The sequence below is a fragment of the Homarus americanus genome, unplaced genomic scaffold (genome assembly GCF_018991925.1).
Source record: "Homarus americanus isolate GMGI-L3 unplaced genomic scaffold, GMGI_Hamer_2.0 scaffold57980, whole genome shotgun sequence".
NCBI classification, from domain to species: Eukaryota; Metazoa; Arthropoda; class Malacostraca; order Decapoda; family Nephropidae; genus Homarus; species Homarus americanus.
The window spans coordinates 2,122,747-2,139,680 of NW_024716703.1; the positions used below are offsets into that span (position 1 = coordinate 2,122,747).

Below are 16,934 nucleotides of genomic sequence, written 5' to 3' on the forward strand. Positions count from 1 at the left end.
CGATGCATTTCCACAAACAAAAATATGTAGTGATAATTTCATTTCAAGGGAAGAGCCATTTCTCTATGCTGGTTATCATTAAAAAAAAAATTGATAAAGGCAGTATCCCCAAGACCACATATACTTTGGAGAAGTGGTTATAAGTATATATTTGCCCTTCTGGCTAAAGATTGCTTCTTCCGCTTGCATGCGACTCATACACCTGGTCCTGGTAGGGTGTACCCCTTGATCATATGTTGCTATCTGGATGATGTCTTAGTCACCTCTCCTGTCTTTTATAGTCACCATAAAACTCTAGACATGGTCTTTGAATGACAAAGATGACACAATTTAAAAGTTAAATCTCAAGAAAACAAAACTCGTTAGATGGTGGAAGGATGGGGAGAGGGAAGTACTAAATGGGGAAGGAGGATGGACATCCAGGTAGAAGTAGTGTTCATACATGATAGGAAACTATGGTGTTGAGTGGTTCATGGGGATGGGTGATGTTGGGTTGTATGAAGTAACAGGGGTAAACACCACAGCAGAACATATCTGTTACAACAGTTAACCCTCTCATGCATTATGACGCAAATCATGTCAAATCATCGGGTAGCAATATTTGCATCAGTGACATGAATTATGTCATTAAACTTTCATAAATTTACTCCCCCAAAAGTTTTCTAGATAATTGCATCAAATTTTTGTGCATCATAGATGACTGCATGATCTTGTAAGGTAAGCTTCCAGAAAGTATCAAAGCGAGGGTGGAATTCCCGTCCATCAATTTCCTCCCGTAAGCCAAGCTGGTAGGTCGCATTTGACTCCTTATTCCCTCTCCCATCCTCCCCACAATTAGTCGTGTCAAAATTCCACAGCCGCTGTTGGAAAGTTCATAAATTTGGCTTCTATAAATATTTAATACCATGGTAGGTATGTGAGAAAATATCTGAGATAAGATACTGGGAACGAATTTTTTTTCTTAATACTGTAGTGAGAAAAAAAAAACGGTCTTATTCTCATCCTATTAATGTTTTCTGCTTATGTTAAAACCCAAAAAATAACAAAACCAGTGATATATAAACCATGCAAACAAAAACTTATTTCTTGTGGGTGAGTGGTCACATATGACTTTTGTCATGGTCACGGAAACTTAAACACTTATTGCATGTGCAAGAGGATTAAAGAGAATGAATGAAAGTACATGATAAGGTAGTCTGTGTTATTCTTGATTCCAGTCACCCTGCAGCATGTGGGAAAAGACTTGTCAGAAGAAGGGAAATTCATTTAATATCTTGTTTTTATAATCCTCCCAACATCCTTCTGATTTATGGTATGTGTTTTAAATTCAATCTCTAAAACCTGTCACTGGACATGCAACAAGTTTTCTTTCCTAAATATTGTATTCTGATTTTTAATCTAGGAATTTCATATTTAAAATTGGTTAGTCGAAAAATCAAGAAACATACCAAATGTTAAAAAATTCCTACCTATGTCATTCACTGTAACACTCCTATATAAAAAATATCGCAGTGTATGACTCACCTCCTTAAGTTTTCTGTGCCTGGCATCAGAAATGTGCCTTCTACAGACAACTAAAGAATCACAATGGTAATCACAGAGACGGCAGAAATACTTGGCTTTCGGGAATCTGATGGATTTCTGAAAAAAGAACAAGATGATATGTTAATAAAATTGGTAAAAGCATAAACTTCATACAGAATTCATATTAATATTATGCTACAGCAAACCCTCGATAACTCGACACATATGGGGCTCTGGCCTTGCCGAGTTTGAATTAAACCTAGTGAACTTAAAATTTTATTGGTGAAATGACTGCATCAAACATGGGTCCCCTGAAAGGTGATTTTTCCTCCATCCCCACTTCCTTCTCTTCTCCCTTCTCCTCCACTCCCACTTCTAATTCCCATCATCATCACCAACCAGGAACCTTCTACATACACACCTCAAAGTAAGTGTACTGTACTTTACTGCATTTTTTTTTACTTTGTATGTACTTTTCCGTGAGCTGGAACCAATTACCCAATATCCCATTGAAACAATGGATTCGGTTAACGAAATTTTCAGTTAACGAACAACCTTCTGGAGCGAATTGTGTTTGTTAACCGAGGGACCACTGTACAGTGGTTCCTCGATTAACAATCACAATTCATTCCACAGAATCGTTTGCTACCCAAAAATTTCATTAATTGAATCTATTATTTCAATGGGATATTGGGTAATTGGTTCCAACTCACAGAAAAAGTACATGCAAAGTAAAGCAAAAAAACACATAGTCAGAAACACTCCTAAAAATCCCCTAAATTGCCCTTAAATCACGATATGTATACGTACATATACACTACAACTCTTAAATCACTACTGTAATGTGATGCAGGTGATTAATTTTTTTCTCTTGTCTTGCAAAGATTCCAGCAATGCAAATTATTTTCTCCTAACTTTCGTCTGTGATATTATATAAGATAAAAACTGTAAGCCTAAAACCCTGGCTAGGCAGATGGGGGGAGGGAGGGAGGGAGGGGGAGGTGAGGCCATATGTTTGACAGTTGGCACCGAAGGTCTAATGAGTGTTTATCAGTCCTTTAGAGTGACTAAGTTTTTCTCTTATAAAATGCCACTGAAATGACCTGGGAGAATATAATTTACATTGTTGGGATTCTTGTAAGATAGTGATTAATTTGAATACTGTATAAACATTTTATAATTTGCCCTAGACATAAAAATTTTAGTACTGTAATCATCTAGTACATGTACAGTACAGGTTTGCACTTAGGTCATTTATTTCTTTTACGTTTCTTTTAATATGGTGTGTGCATATAAATTAATAAAACAAATGAAGAAATTTATGTAAATCTACCCAAAATTATAGTTGAAAAACTTGTACATTATTAAAATGTACTAAACTAATGTACTAGACTCAAATTATTCACTGTCTTGCAAGGATTCCAGCAATGAAATTATATTCTCCTAACTTTAGTCTGTGACATTATATAAGATAAAAACTTTAAGCCTAAAACCATCAAACCCTGGCTGGGATGATATGGGAGGGGGGCAAGGAGGGGGGTGACAGTGACATGTTTGACAATTGGTGCCGAAGGTCTGGTGAAGTATTTATTTGTTTATTTATGTCCTTTAGATTGAGTTTCTGTTTTTTGCTTATAAAATGTCACAGAAGTGACCGGGAGAATATAATTTACATTGCTGGAATTCTTATAAGATAGTTATTAGTTTGAATATAAACATGCTATAGTTTGCACTAAACAAAAATCTTAGTAATCATTTTGTACATTATTTTGAGTACATGTACAGTACAGCTTGCCCTTAGAACAATGTGTGCATGTAAATGAGTAAAAATAAATTAATAGTTATATAGTACTGGTGGCCTATCAAAAATCCGGCAACCTCGGACCTGAGGGGTGCCGGATTTTCGAAAATGCCAGAAAACTGATGGTTATATTTGCTGTATAAGTTTAACAGAAAATGACTACCTGTACTGTCCTTTAAACAAAGAAAATTAAACACTTAAGTTAGGATAATATAATTGACATTGCTGGATTCCTTGTAAGACCAGGAATATTTTGAATATAAATTTCATATATTTTGCAGAAAAGATAACATATTTACTCAGAGTAAACATTATATCTAAAATTTGTATGTCTATTGCAAAATCTATGATGTTTATATTCAAAATGATCATCAAATTGTAAGAATTCCAGCAATGTAAATTATATTCTGGCCGGGTAATTTGTATGAATTTTATGAGCTAAAACAAATATCTTCAGTTAATAAAAAAAAAATATTCTTCACACACTATCTGTCAATCAAAGTACCCCAACTTGCCTCCCACCTCTTCCAACCGCGCCAGAAGGTCGGTCGGTCCCAACCCTCCCCCCACCCCCCACCTTCCATCCCTAACTTTTAGTAATAAATAATACCTCAAACTAAAGTTAGGATAATATAATTGACATTGCTGGATTCCTTGTAAGACCAGGAATATTTTGAATATAAATGTCATATATTTTGCACAAAAGATAACATATTTATTCAGAGTAAACATTATATCTAAAATTTGTATGTCTAATGCAAAATCTATGATGTTTATATTCAAAATGATCACCAAATTGTAAGAATTCCAGCAATGTAAATTATATTCTGGCCGGGTAATTTGTATGAATTTTATGAGCTAAAACATATATCTTCATTAAATAAACAAAGAAATATTTGAAAATGCGCTTCGAAATCTATGCCGAAAACTGAAGGTTCTGGTTTAGGTTGCCGTATTTTTGATAGGCCACCTGTATATCGAGCCAAAAATATTAGTTGAAAAACTTTACATAGACAGAGCTTGGATGGCTAAATTTTAGAATGACCAATAATTTTAATAAAAAAAAATGCAAAAATATTCAACAACACAACTTTCTTGATATTTAATCCACTGGAAACGAATGTAAACATAGAACCGATTACTGTATTGGCGGACTAGCCGATCAACTAATGCACACAAAAAAGCGTGTTTCTCTTAAGGCTTTCATTAATCAAAGTTTTGTTCGTTAATGGAACTGAAAATCTTTATGGGAGCTAATTCGTTAACCGAAATTTCGTTAATTGAAACGTTCATTAATCAAGGGACCGCTGTACTATACAGTATACAGTTCTCTCTTTATTCATAACACAAATTCTGTAGTTACTTACATATAACACTTTACAGTAAATAAAATCATCTCGGTGACAACAGTTAACAACCTGACTTATATGTCTGATTTTTAACCTAGGGTTCTGTTTCATATTTTTTTATCGTTGATGTAATATTCTTTTAATAATCTTGTTATAATGTACACTTAAAGACCTTAGTTATTGAAATGTAGTAATAACACAACAACAACTGATTTTCTTTAAACAGTTCAGATAAGCAGTGCTATCTACACCCTCCATAGATTATTCACTTTTTTTGAACTTTGACATTTTTCGGACTGGGGTCGGCCCCGAACAGTCCGATTTATCGAGGTTCTATTATATTTATACAGTGTGTGTGTGTGTTAATAGTCCATATAGCGTGCGAACTTCCATAAACAAACAATACCTCACTATAATATTTCCACGCTAATCTGGCCAGTAAGCCACGCCCTTTTCTATAATAATAACTGAATGGTTTCATAGAAAATCCAAACTAAATGTATTCACAATGGTAAGCAAACCTGTTATTGCCTAAAATAATGTTAAACAATTATCTGAACTATCAAAATGCAAATCATTTCAAGGCATTAGCACTTCAGAGAGGATGTTAGAATTTTTTTAATATATAATAAAAGGCCGATATAAATACATGCTTGTACACACGCAAGCCAGGGGGAGGTAAGATGCTCAGGGGGATCAATCAGCTATTTGTAGCTATAGACGAGGGACGGGGCTTATGGACCAGGTTAGAGTGGAAAGGGTATAGTCAGGAATCGAACCCTGGACCTCTGCTTGTGAACAGGGATCGCTACCACCGTGCCACAAGGACATGTATGTATGTATGTATGTATAAAATACCTTTTTCAGAGGAAATAAGAATTGTTCTTCAAGTTCTGCTAAAACTTCTGGACCAGGTCTGAAATCTGGACTTTCAACTTCAGGCCCCACTGCCATTTGAGAATTCATCGGGATATTTGACTGTCTCGGCCCATTCATACGCATATCTTTGTGATCTTTAGGCACTCCTCTGTGTTGATGTTGCTGAAACTGGTGGTGATTGCGTGGACTGCCACCATAGCCACGGTCGTAACTTCCCTGTCTATGGTTGCTTCTACTTGGGCTCCCATAACTGTCTGCACGTTGTCTGATGTCATGGTATCTGTGAGGCGGAGTCCGGTTTAAATCATAGTTTACATATCTGGGGTTACTTCTGCCAGGACTCCCATAACTGTCAACTCGGTGTCTACCATCTTGATATCTGCCAAAAGGAATAATCAAATTAAAACACACATTTCCCTAATGACCCAAAGAATGTGGATTAAACCTTCAACTGTTAAATTCAACTTTTTTTATATTTTGACTGTACTGCATGTATGTATATTATGTATGCTGTATGTGTATTATGTATGTATATTACGTATGCTGTATGTGTATTATGTATGTATATTATGTATGCTGTATGTGTATTATGTATGTATATTATGTATGTGCTCCATTTATATACATTATTTATTCAGCCTAGCTAGCAGCGTGTGGCAATGTATTTACCATGTCCCACATGCTTAATTAATGTGCCTGGCAACATATGGAAGCTGTTAATGTATCACTTCCCATATGCCCCTAGAAGCAGTTGACCTCCGGACAGAGTAAGGAGCGCTACTTCCCTTGTGTACATATCTGTTATCCAGTAAATAGAACCTACAAAAACTATACAGGTGTTTGTGTTCACTCCTGCACATAGAACTTAATACCCAGAACACGAACACTGTACAGTACTGTTATCCCATTTATTAGGTATAAAAAATAGCTACAAAATCCTCAACAGAGTAGTATTGTACAGGATGTCCCTGGGTTACAAACAGGTTCCGTTCCTGAGGATATTCATAAGTTGGATTTGTACGCAAGTCGGAACACATGTTACATACACAGCATATACCGTACTTACAAAAATAATTTTTAAAATACCACTATACCATAGCCTAAGTCCTTATATACATCTAAAATCACTTGACTTAAGGCAAAAGAAGAAATAGAATGACAAAATACAGTAAATAAAAGTAAATCTCAATTTAACCCCATTCGTATCGTCAGACGTTTGTAAGTTGAGGACCTCCTGTATACTGTGTTCACTGTGGCACGATAAAATAATAAATTTTCCAAATTACTACAGCTTTCATATCACTCAAAGGTGAAACTACAGGTATCCACCGTTTAGTGATAATTTACTTAGCGATAATTAAGTTTAGCAATTTAAAATTTCTCACACCCTTGTTTATTAACAATTTGCATGTGTGTGTGTGTGTATGTGTGTGTGTGTGTGTGTGTGTGTGTGCCTCTACCACCACTACTGCCTTACCCGACAGCATATGTCAAGTGCCAACTCATAAAAATCGCCTCGGTGAATAATACCTACATATTTGAGTACTGTACAACAAATGATGCGCCAAGTGTGACAAGGTACCAAGCGCCAAAAATCACAATTGAGAAAAACGCTCTTAAAGTTTGGAATAATTCAAAATGATGTATCTTTTGAACCAATGAAGATAATGAGTTCATTCAAGTGGCAGTGAGTAGAGCTCTTAAAGCTGGTGTTGCAGATACCAAAGTCATGTTAATTGAAAAGATCATTTATAGTAAAAATTGCATTGTTTTTGGTGGGTAGTGTTTGCAGTTTCAATAATATGCCTTGTTGAGGTATAATTTTCATTACATGGAAGCAATAATGTATTAAAACCACACCAGAAATTCAAAGGTCATTGTATTGTTTTCATAAAAGCAAACACTACCAGGTATTACCAATATTTTGACTGGGGGCCAAGCACCAAAAATTATAATAAAAAAAGAGGGGACTTAAGTCTTAATCATTATTAGAAAAATTAAAGTAAACAATGACTTGTATTACCAACATTACCACCCTCCCAGCCGCTTTCTCCTTTCTATTCCCCCCCTTTGGTGTGATAAGACTTGTCACTCGGACAGGCCAGAACATGACACGCCACGTGCCACCAGCCCTCACTCCCACCCTCCTTGCCCTGCCTTCTCTGTATTGTTTATTTTTTCTCAATGGACTTCACTCCCTCCTTTCTGCCAGTTGGGAAATAAAAGAAAAAGGTTCAAGTGCTATTACATAGCATGCCTATGACATTTTTGTAGAAACATGGACTCCCATTAGCTAATAAACCAGAAAATAATGAGTCGCTATAAGAGAGAGGGGCTACAATTGGGGGCCGCGGACGCTTGTCCCTTACTCCCCTTCAGTCCACCTCGATGAGCAGATCACGTACTGTAGAGGCGCTTTTACCTGCCTTCACTAATATGGCTCTCAGCCTTACAAATATTGCGCTACCGAGGCAGTTTGTGTTTCTGAAGATAGAGGAAAGGTTGGGGAGTACAGATAATACTATTACTAAATTTTTGGGGGATGGTGCATGGTACCTTATCGCACTCGGCGCCTCAAATATAGTAAAATAAGTGTAGAATTATGTAAATTTATGTTATTTTATGCATGTGCTGACTGAAACTTACAACAGCACTTTGCTGTGGAGCAGAGGCCTCTACTAGTCACATTCCATTTAGAATTGCTACATGTAAGTAAATAAAAAAAATATGCTTGAATTCCATTTTTCTATTTACCTACCTATCTAGTATTATATAATATCGGTCTAATATATATAAAAAATGTGGAAATAACAAAATTAGGTGGTGTAAAATAAATGTCGAGTGTCATGTCTCCCAGCCTACTCAAGAGATCATGGCAAAATTGGATTTTCAAGGCCAACACTAAACCACTTGAAAGGGAGACACTATATAATACAACCTATGAATCAGCCAACCTGAATTTTAGAATTTTTTTTAGAAATCATTGTCTAGCTTTTCCACCAAAAAACAGATATAAAATTTTTGGTATCCAGAGGTGGCACATATCTAGGTTCATTACATGGAAACCACTTATTTTAGGGGCATGCTGCCGGCGCGCCACATACAAACCCAGGCCGTTACTACACTAATTTTTACCCTGTCTTTGAACATTGTGATCTGTGCTTTACTATATTGCTCCGTATATTATCAATCACTGTGCATCATTCCTTTTGCTGTGCATTGGAGTTATTGTTGTGACTTTGGAGTGTTAATGAGTATTATACGGAATGTTCATTACCCTGTACTAGTGTATTGTCTACTGAAGTGATTGTTCGTCCTTCCCCCTCTGCTCTTGTAGGCTAACTGCGAACCAGGTAAGAAGTGTTAACAGTATTCCTTTTATGTTTTGACCTTATTATAATTATTTTTTTTTTACACATTCTGTATAAACAGATGTGTGTGTATGTAACAGAGTGCAAGAAAATGAAGAACATTATGAATATCTACCAAAAATTACGAGTTGAACAATAACATAGCCCACAGCTCAGCCTCACCAGCTCTAGTGCTGCTGGGTGACGAGTCAGTCAGTTAGCAACTCAGCCATACAATTTAGACCCATCACCACTGATATTATTCCTCATTATCCCTTGTTTATGTCATTATTTCTCGTTTCTGTTCACTTGGCGATCAAATCACTTAGTGATATACTTTAAGGAACGCATCCCGATCGCTGAACGATGCATCCCCGTAGTTTCTTAATTCATTCTTTAATTATCACAAATAAAGACTCTGCTATGGCATCATCAATTCTCTGGCTTTACCTCATCTCTGGGTTTAAGTTACACAAATAACCAACTCCATTAATTTCTTGTGCAGGTTACTTCCCACCCTTTTATCACTACTGTACTTTCAATTGTGCATCAACAACCTTCCATCCATCATGCACTGGACATTACCAAGTAAGCTAAAAATTTCATTTATATAACTTTCTACTGCATTCCTCATTTTTAGAATACTTCTTACTTCTATAATATTTAATATGTAACCTTCTTATAAAAAAATGTACCCTACATAGTATAGGTTATTGAATGGTGGCAGCCTCATACTTTGTGTATCAATAGCTAGTGAAATATTCAAACAAAATACCCTGTAGTAAGGACAACTGCCAGACAATGCAAACTTCTATGATATTCCACACTCTCATTAACTAACATGTTCAGAGACTACATCTTTTTCCTTGCCTTTCTGTTGCTCTTTGGACTGAATGCTGCTTCCAAACATCTCATTCAAGCCACATACCTAAATTACAAATACTTTTAAGTGTTCTGCAAATTTATTAAATTTTCATATTGACCCAATTTCTTTCCATAGAGAAGAGAAAAGGAACAACCTCACAATCCCTTGTTTTCAAACTCAATTCATAATTTACTCCACAATCCAGATTTATATTTTATTCACACTTTTCATCCATAACACAAATAATTGAATCTCAGGTACTACTTCTACTGGAAGTATTCTTAAGAACCTTAAAATCTTTCACTTGCATGATAATAAATGCAAATTATTTTTATTCTACTTGTATTATTTAAATTATAACATATCTTCTCGTCTTTCATGAATGCCTCAAACACTCCTTTATCTAGCAGTAACCTCATATCCTGTGTACAAACAGGGATACTGTACTTAACACTGTTCACAAACTCCATCAATCTATTTAATGTCTGAAATACAAAAACATAAAACACAAGGTACATTAGCAACTTCATAGTAGGAGATCTGACGGACACATGTACAGGGTACTATGTTACGAGAAATCTAAACTTAAAACGGAAAGACAAGTGGGTTACAATTGTGACAATGACAACATATATCAGTGATGAAGCTGAAAATTTATGATACTCTTATCACAACAGAAAGACTGGACGACTATGGGTAAACACTAGTCAGTACAGTACAGTACAGTAGTAGATCAGGGAAATATGAAAATAAAAATATAAAAATATGCAATTACAGTGCCAAGGAAGTGAGTACTGGTACACAAAAATATTACAAAACTTAGAAGAGACTAAACTCTTTTACCTGTGGTTATCCCAGCGTTGTTGCTTACTGGAAGGACTGCCAGACCTTTCCAAGTGCTCATTTATAAGTTGACCCTATGGAAAAATAATAAGAACGTTAGGGAAGACGTATTTCCTTGCTAACAAGTAATAACGAGCCAATTATTAACTGTAATAATTAGACTATGGGGCGACAACCAGGAATATTTAATTTGTCAATTAATATAACAGTACTGTACCTGTAGCCTGTATAGTAGTTAATACAGTACAGTACAGTATATTGTACCAGTACTGTAATTACTTTCCTAATTTCCATACTTGCTTCTCCTAGTTCCCCTTATTCTCTTAAATTGCACTTCAAATTTTGGTAATACAGTGAACCCTCAAAGATCCAAGTTAAAAGGGGGGACCAGTTGTCCGAAAAAGCCGATTGTCCATATCTTCCAGCAATGTACTAAATGTATAAAAATGATAAATAATTATATAAACAACCCCCCCCCCCTCATTTTAGCAGGGCATATTTAGGAGAAACTTTTGTTTCTCTGACAACACAGCATACATATATCGTTACTCACTTCTTTTTTTTGTATTTATGGTCCTTCATTATATATTATTTAATTTTATTTTAATATATTTTTATTTAATCTTTTCTTTAATTTTTTTAATAGTTTTTATTAATTTTTATTGTTATTAATTATTATTATTATTATTACTGTATTATGTGTTCGTCCCCAGGCCCTGGTGGGCTAATTCTGTGTATATAAAAAATATATGTCCAGTATATGCATATACAAACTGTACAAAGAAAATTATATTCCCCTTATGTGTTTGCCCTGAGCACAATTATTCCTTTGACCTGTATTGTATACTGTATATGTGTGTGTCTACACACACACACACATATACTGTATACAATACAGTGGACCCTCAGTTAACGAACGCCACGGTTAACGAAATTTCCGTTAACGGATTACCTTCCATAAGAATCTTCATTTCGGTTAACGAACAAAAATTCGGTTAACGAAATTCTTGCGAAAATGTTTCGACATGCTTTGGGTTGCTCACCAGCTGGAAGATTAGTCTGCCAATACAAAAATCGGTTTTAGGGCTTACATTCGTTAAAATTGGAGTAGATATCAAGAAGGTTGTACAGTGGTGCCTCAGTTAACGAACTGCCTCCCATAAGATTCTTAAATTCAGTTAACGAACAAAAATTCGGTTAACGAATTTCTTACGAACTGACCTCAACATGTTTTCGCTTGCACTGGCCGGTCAACCAGCTTTAGTATTAGTCCGCCAATACATTAATCGGTTCTAGGGCTTAAATTCCTTACTATTGTAGTAAATATCAAGAAGTTTACACTATTCAATAATTTTAAAAGTTTAATATTCAATTTTTTAGTCATTTTAACAATTATTGAACATAATTGAAGGAAAAGTGACTAGTTTAATGCACGGCATCCAGCCTCTTAACACAGCAAACAGGCGTTAGTCTCTCTCTGTTTTCACTGGAGGTAACGTCTTGCTTGAGACTCTCTTCAACTAAACGCTATTTTTCTGTGTTTCCAAGCAAATTATTGGTCATTTTGAAATTTATTTTACATATTGACAATATATAGCGCAGTGCAGTGTTATTTTAAAGAAAATATTCTTTATTTACAACAAGTTTAACTTTGAAAAACACGTGTTGACATTGTTTGAATCCAGCATGGGGCCTAAGAGATCAAGAAAAGCTATTTCAATCCAAAACAAGCAGGAAATTATAAAAAAACATGAACAAGGCATTAAATCAAAAGTGCTTAGCAAAGAATATGGCATGTCGGCATCAACTGTGTCGACAATTCTTGCACAGAAAGACAAATTTAAAGAAGTGAAAGAGAGAGACAAATCTACAAGTGTTTAAAAGTAGATCCCTAATCGCAGAAACTGAGAGGTTACTTATCATCTGGATTAGGGAAAAACAGATGAAAGGTGATTCAGTTTCTACTGAATTCATTTGTGAAAGAGCCAGGGAAATTTACGAACATTTAAAGGCAGATCAACCTGGTTCTTCAGGCACAGAATTTGAAGATTTTCGGGCCAGCAAAGGCTGGTTCGAAAAATTTAAGAAAAGAAGTGACATTTTCAGTGTTGTTAGGCATGGTGAAGCTGCTAGTGCTGATAAAGAAGGGGCAGCAAAGTTTTTAGTTGCATTTAAAAAACTGATGGAAGAAGAAAATTATCTTCCACAGCAAGTGTTCAATGTGGACGAAACTGGGCTGTTCTGGAAAAAGATGCCCAAAAGAACATTCATCACCAAAGATGAAGCCTCTTTACCTGGGCATAAACCCATGAAAGACCGTCTCACTCTATTGCTTGGTGCCAATGCTTCAGGGGATTTCCGACTGAAGCCTATGCTTATCTACCACTCTGAAAACCCCAGGGTGTTAAAGCAACAGAAAGTGGTAAGAGCAAAGCTTGGAGTTTATTGGAAGTCCAACCGTAAGGCATGGGTGACAAGACAGCTCTTTAATGAATGGGCTGTTGATGTGTTTTGCCCTTCTGTCAAGAGCTACCTAACCACCAATAAACTCCCTTTAAAGGTTCTTCTCCTCATGGATAATGCTCCTGGTCATGACCCTGACCTTGCCAGCAATTTGGAGTATCAATTTGACTTTGTGAAAGTGTTGTTTTTGCCTCCAAACACTACATCAATCATACAGCCAATGGACCAGAATGTGATCAGCAACTTCAAGAAGTTGTACATGAAGAAAATGTTTAGGTGTCGTCATCAGGCAACTTCCAATGATCCTGAACTAACACTGAAACAGTTCTGGAAGACAAAATTCAACGTCCTGGAGGCTGTAAAATTGATTGTGTCATCATGGCAAGAAGTCTCCACTAGATCCCTCAATTCTTCATGGAAAGCACTGTGGCCATCAGTAGTCCATGATTTTGAGGGATTTCACGATGACACAGAGTTGGACAAGGAGATTGTGTCCATTGGTCAGTCATTGGGCCTTGAAGTGGAGGAGGAGGATGTGAAAGAGCTTGTGATGTCTCATGAGGAGGAACTTACTCCTGATGACTTGAAGCAACTGGATAAGATGTTACAGGTAGAGGCTGACAGTGGTGAGAAGGAAATTGAAAGTGATGACCATATGTCAGCTAAACAGTTGAAAGATGTGATTTACCACTGGGAGAAGTTCAGGGAACCGGCTTCAAAGCACCCAGAAGTGGAAAAAACTGAACTAACTTTGTGTCATGTTGAGGACTCAGTGGTCTCCTTCTTTAAACATAAGTTAATGGTGAGGAGGACAGATGCCCCACAGACCACAATTGACACTTTCTTCAGTAAAAGGCAGAGGGAACAAGATGCTATCCCTCAGCCTTCCACTTCAAGAAGGAGAGAGGATGTTCATGGTGGAGAATCTGTCAGTCCAGAGGTTCCTGACATTTTCATGGAAGGTGACTCACCTTCCAAGAAGCAGTAAAATGCTTCTCCTCCACCTCCACTTCCTTCTCTTCTCCCTTCTCCTCCTCCACCTCCCACTTCAAATGCACATCATCATCATCATCCAGGAGCCTTCTACATACACACCTCAAAGTAAGTGAACTTTACTACCATTTTTGTTGAATTTAAGCAATTTTCGGTGAGCTGGAACCAATTACCCAAAAACCCATTGAAACAATGGTTTCGGTTAACAAATTTTTCGGTTAATGAACAACCTGCTGGAACGGATTGTGTTCGTTAACCGAGGGACCACTGTACTATTCAATAATTTTCCAAGTTTTATATTAAAATTTTTAGTCATTTTAACACAATTTAACATAAATGCAATACAGGGAACTAGTTTTTGGTGCGCCCATCAGCCACTTCACTCACCCACCAAGGCCTCAGTTTGTATCTCTGTTCAGTGGAGGAATTATCTTGCTTGTGGGTCTCTTGAACACAGTATTTTTACGTTTTTACAGTACAATATTTGGTCATTCTGAAATTTATTTAACATATTGACAATATTCAGTGCAGTACAGTGCTGATTTAAAGAAAATAATCTTGAATTACACCTAGTGAACTTAAAATTTTATGGGTGAAATGACGGCATCAAGCATAGGGTCATTTCTCTTCCACCCCCACTTCCTTCTCTTCTCCCATCTCCTCCACCCCCACTTCGAATTCCCATCATCATCATCAACCAGGAGCCTTCTACATACACACCTCAAAGTAAGTGTACTTTACTGCATTTTTTTTTTACTTTTTATATAATTTTTAGTGAGCTGGAACCAATTACCCAAAACCCCATTGAAACAATGGTTTCGGTTAAAGAACGACCTTCTGGAACGAATTGTGTTCGTTAACCGAGGGACCACTGCACAGCTTAAAGATTGCATTCTTTAAAGAAAAAAGATGCAGTAAAGTGACTGTTACACAATAAAGGAATGTTTATGTTTGTATAAAGAAAAAAGGGGTGTCAAAATGAGACTTATTTGTTAAAGCAAATGTTTGTTTTCGCATAAACTGATTTTTTTATCTGGTACACGTGAATCGTAGGATACCTGCACAGGACTTCTATGATAATCCTGTACTTCAGGTGCCTCACAACATCTAAACCTAATTTTGTAGTTGTGTTTAGTAAATAAATCAACAAAAATACTGTACAGTGATGAATTAAAAAACAATCATGTAAACTAAAAGTTCTGTGGTTCTCTATCTTATGTTTGGCCTGACTTGACAATGAATATGGATGAATTCAAAGGAAATTTTGGTTAATCAAACACAATTGTTCTGCTGCCAATTTAATTGATCGATATCAGCATTCAGCTTATTTTCTTCTCAAATACTGTACTGTTTAGTGTATATATCCTATCCTATCAGTTTTGAAAACAGATTTAGATCAATAGGTATAAAACTATGACATAACGCATCATTGCACTAATTCAGGTTCATTAAGGGGGCCATAAGCTAATACAGTAGTAGTATTGTTATGGATTAAAATTACTGAAGAAACTTGGACATAAATAAGCAAGATTTGCACATGAGGAATTTAAAGGAATACTGAAATAAACTTCATACAAGAAACCTGCTACCTCACCTGTCTATGCCCGGGAATATTCTGTGGGGGTGTGTGTGGCTGGGCTTCCACAACTGCTTTTCCCGATTCCTCTGTTGGGATCCTAAGTAATTGTTTTATCTGGTTTGTGGCATCGTAGGTTCCACCTCGCCACCCACCCCCTCTGGAGTCCCCTCCTCCCCCATTCGGGCCATCCATCATCACAATTAAAAGCCACACTTACTGCAATCAAGGATGACATGGATTAGCATACAAAAGCATGATAAAATATGTAAATCTTGAAATTAACCTGATAACTGCAACATACATTCTGGAATGATAAGCGGAGGAGTGCAACATAAATTCTGGAATTCAGAGCATTTTGAGTGCAGCGAGCAAAAAAAAATTATATCTCGCAGGGTCAAGTACCCACTATGTGGGGTTTACACTCGCCAGTTTCTTGAGTCCCCCACTGAGACATAAGTTTTCTCTAAACTCTGTTTCAGAAACTGGATGAAATCTTATGTTGATGTTGTGTATTGTATACTGTACTGAATATTTAATGAGTCGTATGTTGGGGTGAGCAATAGAGGTTAGAATCCTTTTTCCACCCTATGAGAGAATTGGCGACCAAACTAAGGTAAGTATTAGACTCCCATTTGGTTTCCACATTCTTCTACATATTATCATTTAATCCACAAGAGTTAAATAATGTCCGTGGAAAATCGATATACAGTGTACGTGTTTTTTGCACGCTAGGGGGTCGATTGGCAAATCACTTTAATGCAGTTATAGGTTTAAAAAAAACACTGGAACACACTTAAGCTACTAGACAAATGTTATACAGGTTGACAACCCTTTAACCGAAATTCCAAAAACCGAAAGTTATTTTGTGGAGCAATTATTATTTTTTTTTTAAACAGGGATTAGCCCACCCAGGCATAGATCACTGACCCACACCGGGGCATGGGGGGGGGGCCGAATGTAATAGTAATACTAATTATAATAATATTAAATATAATAATAATAATTATTCACAGTAAATAAAAATTTTAATTAAAAATACTGTACACCAAAACAAAATAATAATGATAACAATAATAATAATAAAATATTATAATAAAATTTAGAATAATAATTATAACAACAATACTGTATTTATAAAATAATAATAATAATAATAAGAATAAAGAAATACAAGAATGAAAAAGATAAAAAGTGAAAAACACGACCTAGACCTTTGAATTATTATTATTATTATTATTATAATTGTTATTATATTTTCGCCCCACAGGCCCCAATGTGGGTCAGTGAC

General features: G+C 36.0%; 1 protein-coding gene across 3 annotated transcripts in view; it reads right to left on the reverse strand.

Moving 5' to 3' along the window:
- LOC121858225 (terminal uridylyltransferase 7-like) overlaps positions 1-16,934 on the reverse strand; it is a 114,201-nt gene that overhangs the window by 93,238 nt on the left and 4,029 nt on the right. For all 3 annotated transcript variants that reach the window (XM_042354509.1, XM_042354510.1, XM_042354508.1), the window contains exons 2-5: positions 15,662-15,862; positions 10,612-10,685; positions 5,533-5,932; positions 1,525-1,641 (exon numbers count right to left, since the gene is read on the reverse strand). In XM_042354509.1, coding sequence (XP_042210443.1) covers positions 1,525-1,641; positions 5,533-5,932; positions 10,612-10,685; positions 15,662-15,841 — 771 coding nt within the window. In that variant the 5' untranslated portion in view covers positions 15,842-15,862. The remainder of the gene's footprint in view (positions 1-1,524; positions 1,642-5,532; positions 5,933-10,611; positions 10,686-15,661; positions 15,863-16,934) is intronic.